The sequence below is a fragment of the Oncorhynchus clarkii genome, chromosome 16 (assembly GCF_045791955.1).
Source record: "Oncorhynchus clarkii lewisi isolate Uvic-CL-2024 chromosome 16, UVic_Ocla_1.0, whole genome shotgun sequence".
Lineage (NCBI taxonomy): Eukaryota > Metazoa > Chordata > Actinopteri > Salmoniformes > Salmonidae > Oncorhynchus > Oncorhynchus clarkii.
In genome coordinates, this window is record NC_092162.1 from 70,665,539 (window position 1) to 70,677,812 (window position 12,274).

The following is a 12,274-nucleotide window of genomic DNA, read 5'->3' on the forward strand; positions in this document are numbered from 1 at the left end:
TCACACATCAGCTAGCAATACATGATTCAGCCAGGAAATTCCTCTTCACAAAATGGAGGTCCAGCCTCTGAACTGTCACTGTGTGTAGGTCCTTTATTCAGCATGGTCTGGCCCCTTCTGGCTCTCTATGGTCTGCTTCAGCAGCATGACAGTAGTCTGGGCATGATCACAGGTCAGCTGCATGACAGTAGGCTGGGCATGATCACAGCTCAGCTGCATGACAGTAGGCTGGGCATGATCACAGCTCAGCTGCATGACAGTAGGCTGGGCATGATCACAGCTCAGCTGCATGACAGTAGGCTGGGCATGATCACAGCTCAGCTGCATGACAGTAGGCTGGGCATGATCACAGCTCAGCTGCATGACAGTAGGCTGGGCATGATCACAGCTCAGCTGCAAGACAGTAGGCTGGGCATGGTCACAGCTCAGCTGCATGACAGTAGGCTGGGCACGAACACAGCTGCATGGCAGTAGGCTGGTCATGATCACAGCTGCATGGCAGTAGGCTGGTCATGATCACAGCTGCATGGCAGTAGGCTGGTCATGATCACAGCTGCATGGCAGTAGGCTGGTCATGATCACAGCTCAGATGCATGGCAGTAGGCTGGTCATGATCACAGCTGCAAGACAGTAGGCTGGTCATGATCACAGCTGCATGGCAGTAGGCTGGTCATGATCACAGCTGCAAGACAGTAGGCTGGTCATGATCACAGCTGCATGGCAGTAGGCTGGTCATGATCACAGCTGCATGACAGTAGGCTGGTCATGATCACAGCTGCATGGCAGTAGGCTGGTCATGATCACAGCTCAGCTGCATGGCAGTAGGCTGGTCATGATCACAGCTCAGCTGCATGGCAGTAGGCTGGTCATGATCACAGCTGCAAGACAGTAGGCTGGTCATGATCACAGCTGCATGGCAGTAGGCTGGTCATGATCACAGCTGCATGGCAGTAGGCTGGTCATGACCACAGCTCAGCTCCAGTGAGGAAGAGAACCATAGAAGGGAAAACACACTATGCTGCTATTGGCCTCCAGGAATCAGAGAGAAATGGGACAGAGATGGGTTTTATTTAGTGAGTGCGCATGATGATTCAGCCATGAAATCCTCTTCAAAATAGAATAGCATAATCATACGTGAACGTCATAAACATCGTCAGGCCTCATAATTGAATTTGTACATCATGCATTCACACGATACACTCAGATTATACTTTGCATGTGAAATGTTGTCCTATAGTGAAACTATAATTTTTTTTAAATGTACTAGGCCTAATTTGGATTAGGAAGATTTTCCACAGTAGACTATCACATCCTTATGACAAGTTAATGGGAGTGGAGTCCACTCCTTTATTAGAATCAATAGCTTTATATGGTAGACTATATATGGTAATGAAGGCGGTACTAGATGTATAGACTGTTACGTAATAAATAAATCACTGCGTTAACATACTTCTGTGAGGAAAACGTTAACATTAGTACAGTCTATCAAGCAGCATAAACTCTCTACCCCACACAGTGAGTGAAATTATGTGCCTTGCCCTCATTTGGACCCGGGCCTAGGACACTGAAACACAGGCTGCAAACTGACGTTGAGACAACAACAAAAAAGCTGCGTCTATCTAACGAATCATCCTGTGTCGTTGTAGAGAGCCGCATCTGATATGATCTCTGCACGTATTCAAATATGCATCGTTACATCGACCTTTTCCTTGCCCACTCGTGTTGGATCAATTCAACAACTTGTAGCCTATACATTTCTTCTGCACTTGTGTTTTTATAGGCATGTTATCCTTTACGTCTGAGGGGTGATGCTGGAGTATAGAAACCTCCGCATCCTTTCTCTAATCTAATTGTCAGTCTTGGTATCGCTTGTGAACGTGCAGTCCGATTCGCACCCTCCGGCCACGTGGTTCCCATCCCAGCCAATCAAACGGCGAGGAAGAACGTCTTCCTGATTCGGTCCATTTATCAGCATCGCGGACTGTGACGACCGCCTTCTCTGTCGACCGAACGAGAGACAACACTACCCTTGCACACAGTTAGGCCAAATAAAGGTAAGATGAAGGCCTTCTATTTTCTATTATTTTGCGGAATTCGTTTATTTTTTTTGTAATGACTATAATTGTCTCAAATCGTATAAAATATCCGCTACTTTTGCATTATTTGTCTGATGCCATTGTAGACCCTACATTATTTCCCCGTTATCGTATCATCAGAAATGCAAAGTGGTCTCATAAAGTGTTATACATTTGTCTTTTGCCTTTTCTTTTTCAAGCTATTAATGACTTTCCTAGTTAAATAAAAGTAAAATAAATTAATGACATGATGGTGCCTGGCCACGGTTTGCAGCTTGGTAGCTTGTCTATTTTTAACCCTGTCAGCTGGCGAGATGTCACTCCATTTAGAAAAGGCAGTGAGGGGGAAAAGGAAAAAGGCGTCAAGTTGCAACCACACAGCTAGATAACAGTGTTTTATCACTACTGAAATACTCTGCCACACCTCCCTGTGCCCTTTTTCACAGGCAAAGGCATTTCACTGTTCATTCATTGCTTGTCATGCAGGTAGCCTAGTGCTTTTAGTGCTTTTGGCCAAGTAACCGAAAGGTCGGCAGGTTCGAATCCCCAAGCCGGCAAGGTGGACATAACTGCTGTTCTGCCCTTGAGAATGGCAGTTATACCCCAACAAGTGCTCCCCTGACGCCTATGACGTGGATATGGATTAAGGCAGCCTCCCTGCACCTCTCTGATTCAGAGGGGTTGGGTTGGATGCAGAAGACACATTTTCAGATGAATGCATTCAGTTGTGCAACTGACTAGGTAACCCCCTCCCCCCTTTCCCCGTTCACTTCTATGCAGTGTGGCCAACTACCAGTTTCTGACTGATATGGTGGACAGAATATTAAATGTAGCAATCTGTTGCAGATACAATGTAGCAATCTGTTGCAGATACAATGTAGCAATCTGTTGCAGATACAATGTAGCCAACTGTGGTTACTTTGTTGTTCCCTTTCAGAGATGCTAAGAAATCAATGTTTCCATTGCACATGCAAAGATAAATGTTTAACAAATAGAAATTAAACTATTTATTTAAAGTTAATCATTAAACTAGGGAGAAAACACAACAAAAAAAATATACTTATTGTCATACCCAGAGATAAATAAATAAAAACGGGCGAAGAAACAAAGCTGAATTAAATACTTGAATGTCAAGTCTTTTATTATTTATTTCAGTGTGAGGAAGCCATTTTATAGAAGCCATTTTATAGAAGCCATTTTATAGAAGCCATTTTATAGTAGCCATTTTATAGAAGCCATTTTATAGTAGCCATTTTATAGTAGCCATTTTATAGAAGCCTATCAGCAGGTTCAACTCTGTCTTTCTCCGTCTCTGCACACTGAGACAACAGGGAAAAAACCCATTGCCGTTATACATGTTAACTACATGTTATAAGTAATGTATTATAGCTGTGTTATCGTATGTTCTGTTTCTTTCAAATGTCAGGTGACATCAGGTGTTTTTGTTGCCCTACTGTAGGCTAAACATTAGTCCTGACCAGTGTTGTGAGTGCTATAGAGAAGACAATCCTGTCTGTGTGCATTTATGCTTCTGTTTATGTGGGTTGACATTGGCCCTTCTTCTCCTCTCTGTGCTTTGTCATCCAATGGAAAGTTTCCACATCATGGCCATTTAATACCTGATCATTTTCCGTTGTTCCAGTAAGGGGTCGGTTGATGGAGAGTGTGTCTCTGGTTTTAGTGGCTTAAAGGCTGGAACATGGGGCTTCATTCATCAGGGAAAGTCCGATAAAACCGATGAAATGAAAATCCATAGTCTGTGTGCAGAACAGTCTAGTACAGACAAGGGTAGGGCAGGCCCAGACCTGTTATGTATTAGGGAACACAGTCCATTTCACCTGGGGCATCTGCAAAAATACTGAATATAGAGCCTCGATGTGGTTTAAAATCTCTATTCTCCAAACATGTTTTAAATGTGTGGTGCTAACTGGGATGTTTCATAGTAAGGTAATGTTTGGGACATTACAGACTTCACAGTAAAAGTATGTTTTTTTCAAAAATGGTTTTGAACCAAAAGTACACGCTGTGCTGTATTTCCCCTGTAAAGTGGTACACGTACCTGCCAAAGCCTAGGCAATGTCATGTGTAGTCAGCTAGTAATTTGCTTTGTCATATTGGAAAAAAAATGCTTGGATGCAGCATGCAGCAATTGATTTAGGCCTACGACACACATGATTCAGCAGAAAACATTGGTGAAGTAACATGTCAGGCAAAGTCTGCATCTTAACCCAGGGGTCATTTGACCAAGTCCTGCTGCAGAGATCGATGCTTCAGCCCCGTGGAGCCCCACCCATACATATTTTACAAGGACGCACCCATGCTTTGGCCAAACACAGACTGCAGTAACTGTGTAGAGGTTGTGCCGACGTCGCATGACATTGTCTACAGTATTATCTGCACAGGTCTGTCAACTCATTTCCCCATAGCAGTGGGTACATAGGTACAGTCCGTGGACTTTCATGTTGACTTTATGATTTTGTTTTTTTTTATACCTTAAACTTTTCTGTTTTATACTGTTGAATTCTGTCATTGAGCATTTCAAATATTGCCACATTTCTGTCCTGACTCACTGTCCTGACTCACTGTCATGACTCACTGTCATGACTTCAGACCTAGATCCTCACTGAGGGCTGGTCTTCAACATTTACCTCTAACCCATCCTCCTTTCTCTCCTGTCTCCCATCCTCCTCTCTCCCATCCTCCTCTCTCTCCCATCCTCCTTCTCCCTCATCCTCCTCTCTCTCCCATCCTCCTCTCTCCCATCCTCCTCTCTCTCATCCTCCTCTCTCTCCTCTCTCCCATCCTCCTCTCTCTCTTCTCTCCCATCCTCCTCTTTCTCTCCCATCCTCTTTTCTCTTCCTCTCTCATCCTCCTCTCTCCCATCCTCTTTCTCTCTCCTCCTCTTTCTCTCCCATCCTCTTTTCTCTCCTCTCTCTCATCCTCCTCTCTCCCATCCTCCTCTCTCTCTCCTCTCTCTCATCCTCCTCTCTCTCCTCCTCCTCCTCTCTCTCTCTCACATCCTCTTCCTTACTTGTCTCTCCTCTCTTCTCTCCTGTGTAGTTCCAGAACCATGTCCATCCTGAAGATTCACGCTCGTGAGATTTTCGACTCCCGTGGAAACCCCACCGTGGAGGTCGACCTGTACACCAAGAAAGGTAAGAAGAGGTTATACTAGAGCAGGACTATCTGTACACTTTGTTCTCTGTAGGGTCCGGGTTCAACTTTGTTCTCTGTAGGGTCGGGGTTCAACTTTGTTCTCTGTAGGGTCAGGGTTCAACTTTGTTCTCTGTAGGGTTAGGGTTCAACTTTGTTTTCTGTAGGGTCAGGGTTCAACTTTGTTTTCTGTAGGGTCAGGGTTCAACTTTGTTCTCTGTAGGGTTAGGGTTCAACTTTGTTCTCTGTAGGGTCGGGGTTCAACTTTGTTCTCTGTAGGGTCGGGGTTCAACTTTGTTCTCTGTAGGGTCAGGGTTCAACTTTGTTCTCTGTAGGGTCGGGGTTCAACTTTGTTCTCTGTAGTGTCGGGGTTCAACTTTGTTCTCTGTAGGGTCGGGGTTCAACTTTGTTCTCTGTAGGGTTAGGGTTCAACTTTGGGTGCATGTTGTCCATACCACAATTCTCTTTAAGGGGGCCAGTTTTCATAGTTTAAGCAACATTGCATGCATGCGCATTACCTAGGATATATTTAGCAACTGTCTGCGGTTATCAGATTTAGAATAAAACATTGCTAATTATGGAACGCCGTTTGGGTCTTTTTGATGTAAAAATAAATTAATACACGTCAAATAACACCATTTGTCCCGTTAAATAAGCTTGTTGACCAATCAGGACCTGCATATGACTGCATAATCATTTAACACGTTCATTACTTTGTTGCTGGTAAAGTTTTGTCTCGCGCACCTGCCGCATGAGCTGAGACATTCTTCCCCAGGCTCTGGACGGTGCTGGTCCGAAACAAAGCTGAGCTAACTGTCTAGCTAGGTGTCATCATCTAAAATACCCATCGTTTATAAGACAGTTCGTATTTGATTAATGATGGTCAAACTCATCTATGTGAAGCTAGCCACAGTAAGGATTAGCCACAATATTGACATTTGCGGTTCGCCTTCAAAATAAAAGTTGCTTTATGCCATAATCATGCCATAATGCAATAGGTTGGAATGTTGTTATATAAATTCAACAAAATAAAATAATTTGTTAATTGGACAAAAATCTGTTGAAATCACACTGTGGCTGTATTGGACTTTAGAATTGAATTGAGGGCATATTTATTTCACTGTACAGCCTTACCTATGGATTGTGGATCAATGACATGGAGCATCAGTCTTGAAACTAGCATAGGCAACAACAACAACTACCTGGACGGAAAACAGTGATGCACATAACACACAACCCTGTCTTTGGGCATGTGGGGAAGGGTTCTTTAAATGTAACATCCAATCAAATGAGGTTTGAACGGCTCCCAGGGGCCCATTCAAACCGTTTTTGCAATAGAAAATTCTCCAGACCTCCAAGGAAGGTGTGACAACGACGTGATTTTGGAGGTATGGCAACACGAGGCTAGCTGCAGGCTAGTCCCTCTCTGACTGACAGAGTGAGTTAGCTCCAGGCTAGTACCTCTCCGACTGACAGAGTGAGTTAGCTCCAAGGCAAGTCCCTTTCCGACTGACAGAGTGAGTTAGCTCCAGGCTAGTCCCTTTCCGACGGACAGAGTGAGTTAGCTCCAGGCTAGTCCCTCTCCTACTGACAGAGTGAGTTAGCTGCAGGCAAGTCCCTCTCCTACTGACAGAGTGAGTTAGCTCCAGGCTAGTCCCTCTCCGACTGACAGAGTGAGTTAGCTCCAGGCTGGTCCGTCTCCGACTGACAGAGTGAGTTAGCTCCAGGCTGGTCCCTCTCCTACTGACAGAGTGAGTTAGCTCCAGGCTAGTCCCTCTCCGACTAACAGAGTGAGTTAGCTCCAGGCTAGTCCCTCTCTGACTAACAGAGTGAGTTAGCTCCAGGCTAGTCCCTCTCTGACTGACAGAGTGAGTTAGCTCCAGGCTAGTCCCTCTCTGACTGACAGAGTGAGTTAGCTCCAGGCTAGTCCCTTTCCGACTGACAGAGTGAGTTAGCTCCAGGCTAGTCCCTCTCCTACTGACAGAGTGAGTTAGCTGCAGGCAAGTCCCTCTCCTACTGACAGAGTGAGTTAGCTCCAGGCTAGTCCCTCTCCGACTGACAGAGTGAGTTAGCTCCAGGCTGGTCCGTCTCCGACTGACAGAGTGAGTTAGCTCCAGGCTGGTCCCTCTCCTACTGACAGAGTGAGTTAGCTCCAGGCTAGTCCCTCTCCGACTAACAGAGTGAGTTAGCTCCAGGCTAGTCCCTCTCTGACTAACAGAGTGAGTTAGCTCCAGGCTAGTCCCTCTCTGACTGACAGAGTGAGTTAGCTCCAGGCTAGTCCCTCTCTGACTGACAGAGTGAGTTAGCTCCAGGCTAGTCCCTCTCTGACTGACAGAGTGAGTTAGCTCCAGGCTAGTCCCTCTCCTACTGACAGAGTGAGTTAGCTTCAGGCTAGTCCCTCTCTGACTGACAGTGAGTTAGCTCCAGGCCAGTCCCTATCTGACTGACAGAGTGAGTTAGCTCCAGGCTAGTCCCTCTCTGACTGACAGAGTGAGTTAGCTCCAGGCTAGTCCCTCTCCGACTGACAGAGTGAGTTAGCTCCAGGCTAGTCCCTCTCCGACTGACAGAGTGAGTTAGCTCCAGGCTGGTCCGTCTCCGACTGACAGAGTGAGTTAGCTCCAGGCTGGTCCCTCTCCTACTGACAGAGTGAGTTAGCTCCAGGCTAGTCCCTCTCCGACTAACAGAGTGAGTTAGCTCCAGGCTAGTCCCTCTCTGACTAACAGAGTGAGTTAGCTCCAGGCTAGTCCCTCTCTGACTGACAGAGTGAGTTAGCTCCAGGCTAGTCCCTCTCTGACTGACAGAGTGAGTTAGCTCCAGGCTAGTCCCTCTCTGACTGACAGAGTGAGTTAGCTCCAGGCTAGTCCCTCTCCTACTGACAGAGTGAGTTAGCTCCAGGCTAGTCCCTCTCTGACTGACAGTGAGTTAGCTCCAGGCCAGTCCCTATCTGACTGACAGAGTGAGTTAGCTCCAGGCTAGTCCCTCTCTGACTGACAGAGTGAGTTAGCTCCAGGCTAGTCCCTCTCCGACTGACAGAGTGAGTTAGCTCCAGGCTAGTCCCTCTCCTACTGACAGAGCGAGTTAGCTCCAGGCTAGTCCCTTTCCCTCAGTCGGTTGCAGATACAATGTAGCCAACTGTGGTTACTTTGTTGTTCCCTTTCAGACATGTCGATGAAATCAATGCTGCTATGTTTCCATTTGCACATCGACAATGGAATAGACATAGTGCACATTTACTAAATATAAATAGTTTAATATCCTATCTGTTAGAGTTATTTATCTAGGTTGAACACACAGCAAAATATAAATGAAAAACATGAAAAACAGGCGAAAGCAAGAAGCTGAATTAAATACTTGAATAAGTCTTTTATTATTTATTCAATTGCACAAGACATTTCATTGTAGCTATTTAATCGTAGCCTGTCAGCAGGTTCTATCCCTCCATCTCCAATATTTTTTTTATTTTTTTTTATTTTTACCTTTATTTAACTAGGCAAGTCAGTTAAGAACAAATTCTTATTTTCAATGACGGCCTAGGAACAGTGGGTTAACTGCCTGTTCAGGGGCAGAACGACAGATTTGTACCTTGTCAGCTCGGGGGTTTGAACTTGCAACCTTCCGGTTACTAGTCCAACACTCTAACCACTAGGCTACCCTGCCTGACACCTCTGGTTCCCAAATGGCACCCTATTCCCTATTATAGCGCACTACTTTTGCCTGCTACTTTCAGTGCACCCCTATGAGCCCTGGTCAGAAGTAGTGCGCTATATATTGAATAGGGTACTATTTGAGATGGAGCCGTGGATACTTACAGTACAGAGTTCACAGGTCGGACTCTGTAATACCTAGAGGCCTAAACGAGGCCGGGTTAATACTTATTATAAACTGGGTGGTTCCAGCCCTGAATGCTGATTGGCTGACAGCTGTGGTATATCAGACCGTATTTCAAGGGGATTGCAAAACGTATATTTTTACTGCTCTAATTACGTTTGTAACCAGTTTATAACAGAAATAAGGCACCTCAGGGGTTTGTGGTAAGACTAGCCCTTAACCGTGGTATATTGGCCATATACCACACCCCCCGTGGTAAGAACAGCCCTTAACCGTGGTATATTGGCCATATACCACACCCCCCCGTGGTAAGAACAGCCCTTAACCGTGGTCTATTGGCCATATACCACACCCCCTCGTGGTAAGAACAGCCCTTAACCGTGGTATATTGGCCATATACCACACCCCCTCGTGGTAAGAACAGCCCTTAACCGTGGTATATTGGCCATATACCACACCCCCCCGTGGTAAGAACAGCCCTTAACCGTGGTATATTGGCCATATACCACACCCCCTCGGGGTAAGAACAGCCCTTAACCGTGGTCTATTGGCCATATACCACACCCCCTCGTGGTAAGAACAGCCCTTAACCGTGGTCTATTGGCCATATACCACACCCCCCCGTGGTAAGAACAGCCCTTAACCGTGGTCTATTGGCCATATACCACACCCCCCCGTGGTAAGAACAGCCCTTAACCGTGGTCTATTGGCCATATACCACACCCCCTCGTGGTAAGAACAGCCCTTAACCGTGGTCTATTGGCCATATACCACACCCCCCCGTGGTAAGAACAGCCCATAACCGTGGTCTATTGGCCATATACCACACCCCCCCGTGGTAAGAACAGCCCATAACCCCCTCATGGTAAGAACAGCCCTTAACCGTGGTCTATTGGCCATATACAACACCCCCCCCCGTGGTAAGAACAGCCCATAACCCCCTCGTGGTAAGAACAGCCCTTAACCGTGGTCTATTGGCCATATACCACACCCCCTCGGGGTAAGAACAGCCCTTAACCGTGGTCTATTGGCCATATACCACACCCCCTCGTGGTAAGAACAGCCCTTAACCGTGGTATATTGGCCATATACCACACCCCCCGTGGTAAGAACAGCCCATAACCGTGGTCTATTGGCCATATACCACACCCCCTCGTGGTAAGAACAGCCCTTAACCGTGGTCTATTGGCCATATACCACACCCCCCCGTGGTAAGAACAGCCCATAACCCCCTCATGGTATGAACAGCCCTTAACCGTGGTATATTGGCCATATACCACACCCCCCCGTGGTAAGAACAGCCCTTAACCGTGGTCTATTGGCCATATACCACACCCCCCCGTGGTAAGAACAGCCCTTAACCGTGGTCTATTGGCCATATACCACACCCCCCCGTGGTAAGAACAGCCCTTAACCCCCTCATGGTAAGAACAGCCCTTAACCGTGGTCTATTGGCCATATACCACACCCCCCCGGGGTAAGAACAGCCCTTAACCGTGGTCTATTGGCCATATACCACACCCCCTCGGGGTAAGAACAGCCCTTAACCGTGGTCTATTGGCCATATACCACACCCCCCCGTGGTAAGAACAGCCCTTAACCCCCTCATGGTAAGAACAGCCCTTAACCGTGGTCTATTGGCCATATACCACACCCCCTCGTGGTAAGAACAGCCCTTAACCGTGGTCTATTGGCCATATACCACACCCCCCCGGGGTAAGAACAGCCCTTAACCGTGGTCTATTGGCCATATACCACACCCCCTCGGGGTAAGAACAGCCCTTAACCGTGGTCTATTGGCCATATACCGCACCCCCCCGTGGTAAGAACAGCCCTTAACCCCCTCATGGTAAGAACAGCCCTTAACCGTGGTCTATTGGCCATATACCACACCCCCTCGTGGTAAGAACAGCCCTTAACCGTGGTCTATTGGCCATATACCACACCCCCCGTGGTAAGAACAGCCCTTAACCCCCTCATGGTAAGAACAGCCCTTAACCGTGGTCTATTGGCCATATACCACACCCCCTCGTGGTAAGAACAGCCCTTAACCGTGGTCTATTGGCCATATACCACACCCCCCCGTGGTAAGAACAGCCCTTAACCGTGGTCTATTGGCCATATACCACACCCCCCCGTGGTAAGAACAGCCCTTAACCGTGGTCTATTGGCCATATACCACACCCCCCGTGGTAAGAACAGCCCTTAACCGTGGTCTATTGGCCATATACCACACCCCCCCGTGGTAAGAACAGCCCTTAACCGTGGTATATTGGCCATATACCACACCCCCCCGTGGTAAGAACAGCCCTTAACCGTGGTCTATTTGCCATATACCACACCCCCCCGGGGTAAGAACAGCCCTTAACCGTGGTCTATTGGCCATATACCACACCCCCCCGTGGTAAGAACAGCCCTTAACCGTGGTCTATTGGCCATATACCACACCCCCCCGTGGTAAGAACAGCCCTTAACCGTGGTCTATTGGCCATATACCACACCCCCCCCCGTGGTAAGAACAGCCCATAACCCCCTCATGGTAAGAACAGCCCTTAACCGTGGTCTATTGGCCATATACCACACCCCCCCGTGGTAAGAACAGCCCATAACCGTGGTATATTGGCCATATACCACACCCCCTCGTGGTAAGAACAGCCCTTAACCGTGGTCTATTGGCCATATACCACACCCCTCGTGGTAAGAACAGCCCATAACCCCCTCATGGTAAGAACAGCCCTTAACCGTGGTATATTGGCCATATACCACACCCCCTCGTGGTAAGAACAGCCCATAACCGTGGTATATTGGCCATATACCACACCCCCTCGTGGTAAGAACAGCCCTTAACCGTGGTCTATTGGCCATATACCACACCCCTCGTGGTAAGAACAGCCCATAACCCCCTCATGGTAAGAACAGCCCTTAACCGTGGTATATTGGCCATATACCACACCCCCTCGTGGTAAGAACAGCCCTTAACCGTGGTATATTGGCCATATACCACACCCCCTCGTGGTAAGAACAGCCCTTAACCGTGGTATTTTGGCCATATACCACACACCCTCGTGGTAAGAACAGCCCTTAACCGTGGTCTATTGGCCATATACCACACCCCCTCGGGGTAAGAACAGCCCTTAACCGTGGTCTATTGGCCATATACCACACCCCTCGTGGTAAGAACAGCCCATAACCGTGGTATATTGGCCATATACCACACC

General features: G+C 47.4%; 1 protein-coding gene across 2 annotated transcripts in view; it reads left to right on the forward strand.

Annotated features, from left to right (window-relative positions):
• Positions 1 to 1,953: 1,953 nt before the first annotated feature.
• LOC139368992 (alpha-enolase) overlaps positions 1,954 to 12,274 on the forward strand; it is a 32,522-nt gene continuing 22,201 nt past the window's right edge. For both annotated transcript variants that reach the window (XM_071108530.1, XM_071108529.1), the window contains exons 1-2: positions 1,954 to 2,054; positions 5,136 to 5,230. In XM_071108530.1, coding sequence (XP_070964631.1) covers positions 5,146 to 5,230 — 85 coding nt within the window. In that variant the 5' untranslated portion in view covers positions 1,954 to 2,054; positions 5,136 to 5,145. The remainder of the gene's footprint in view (positions 2,055 to 5,135; positions 5,231 to 12,274) is intronic.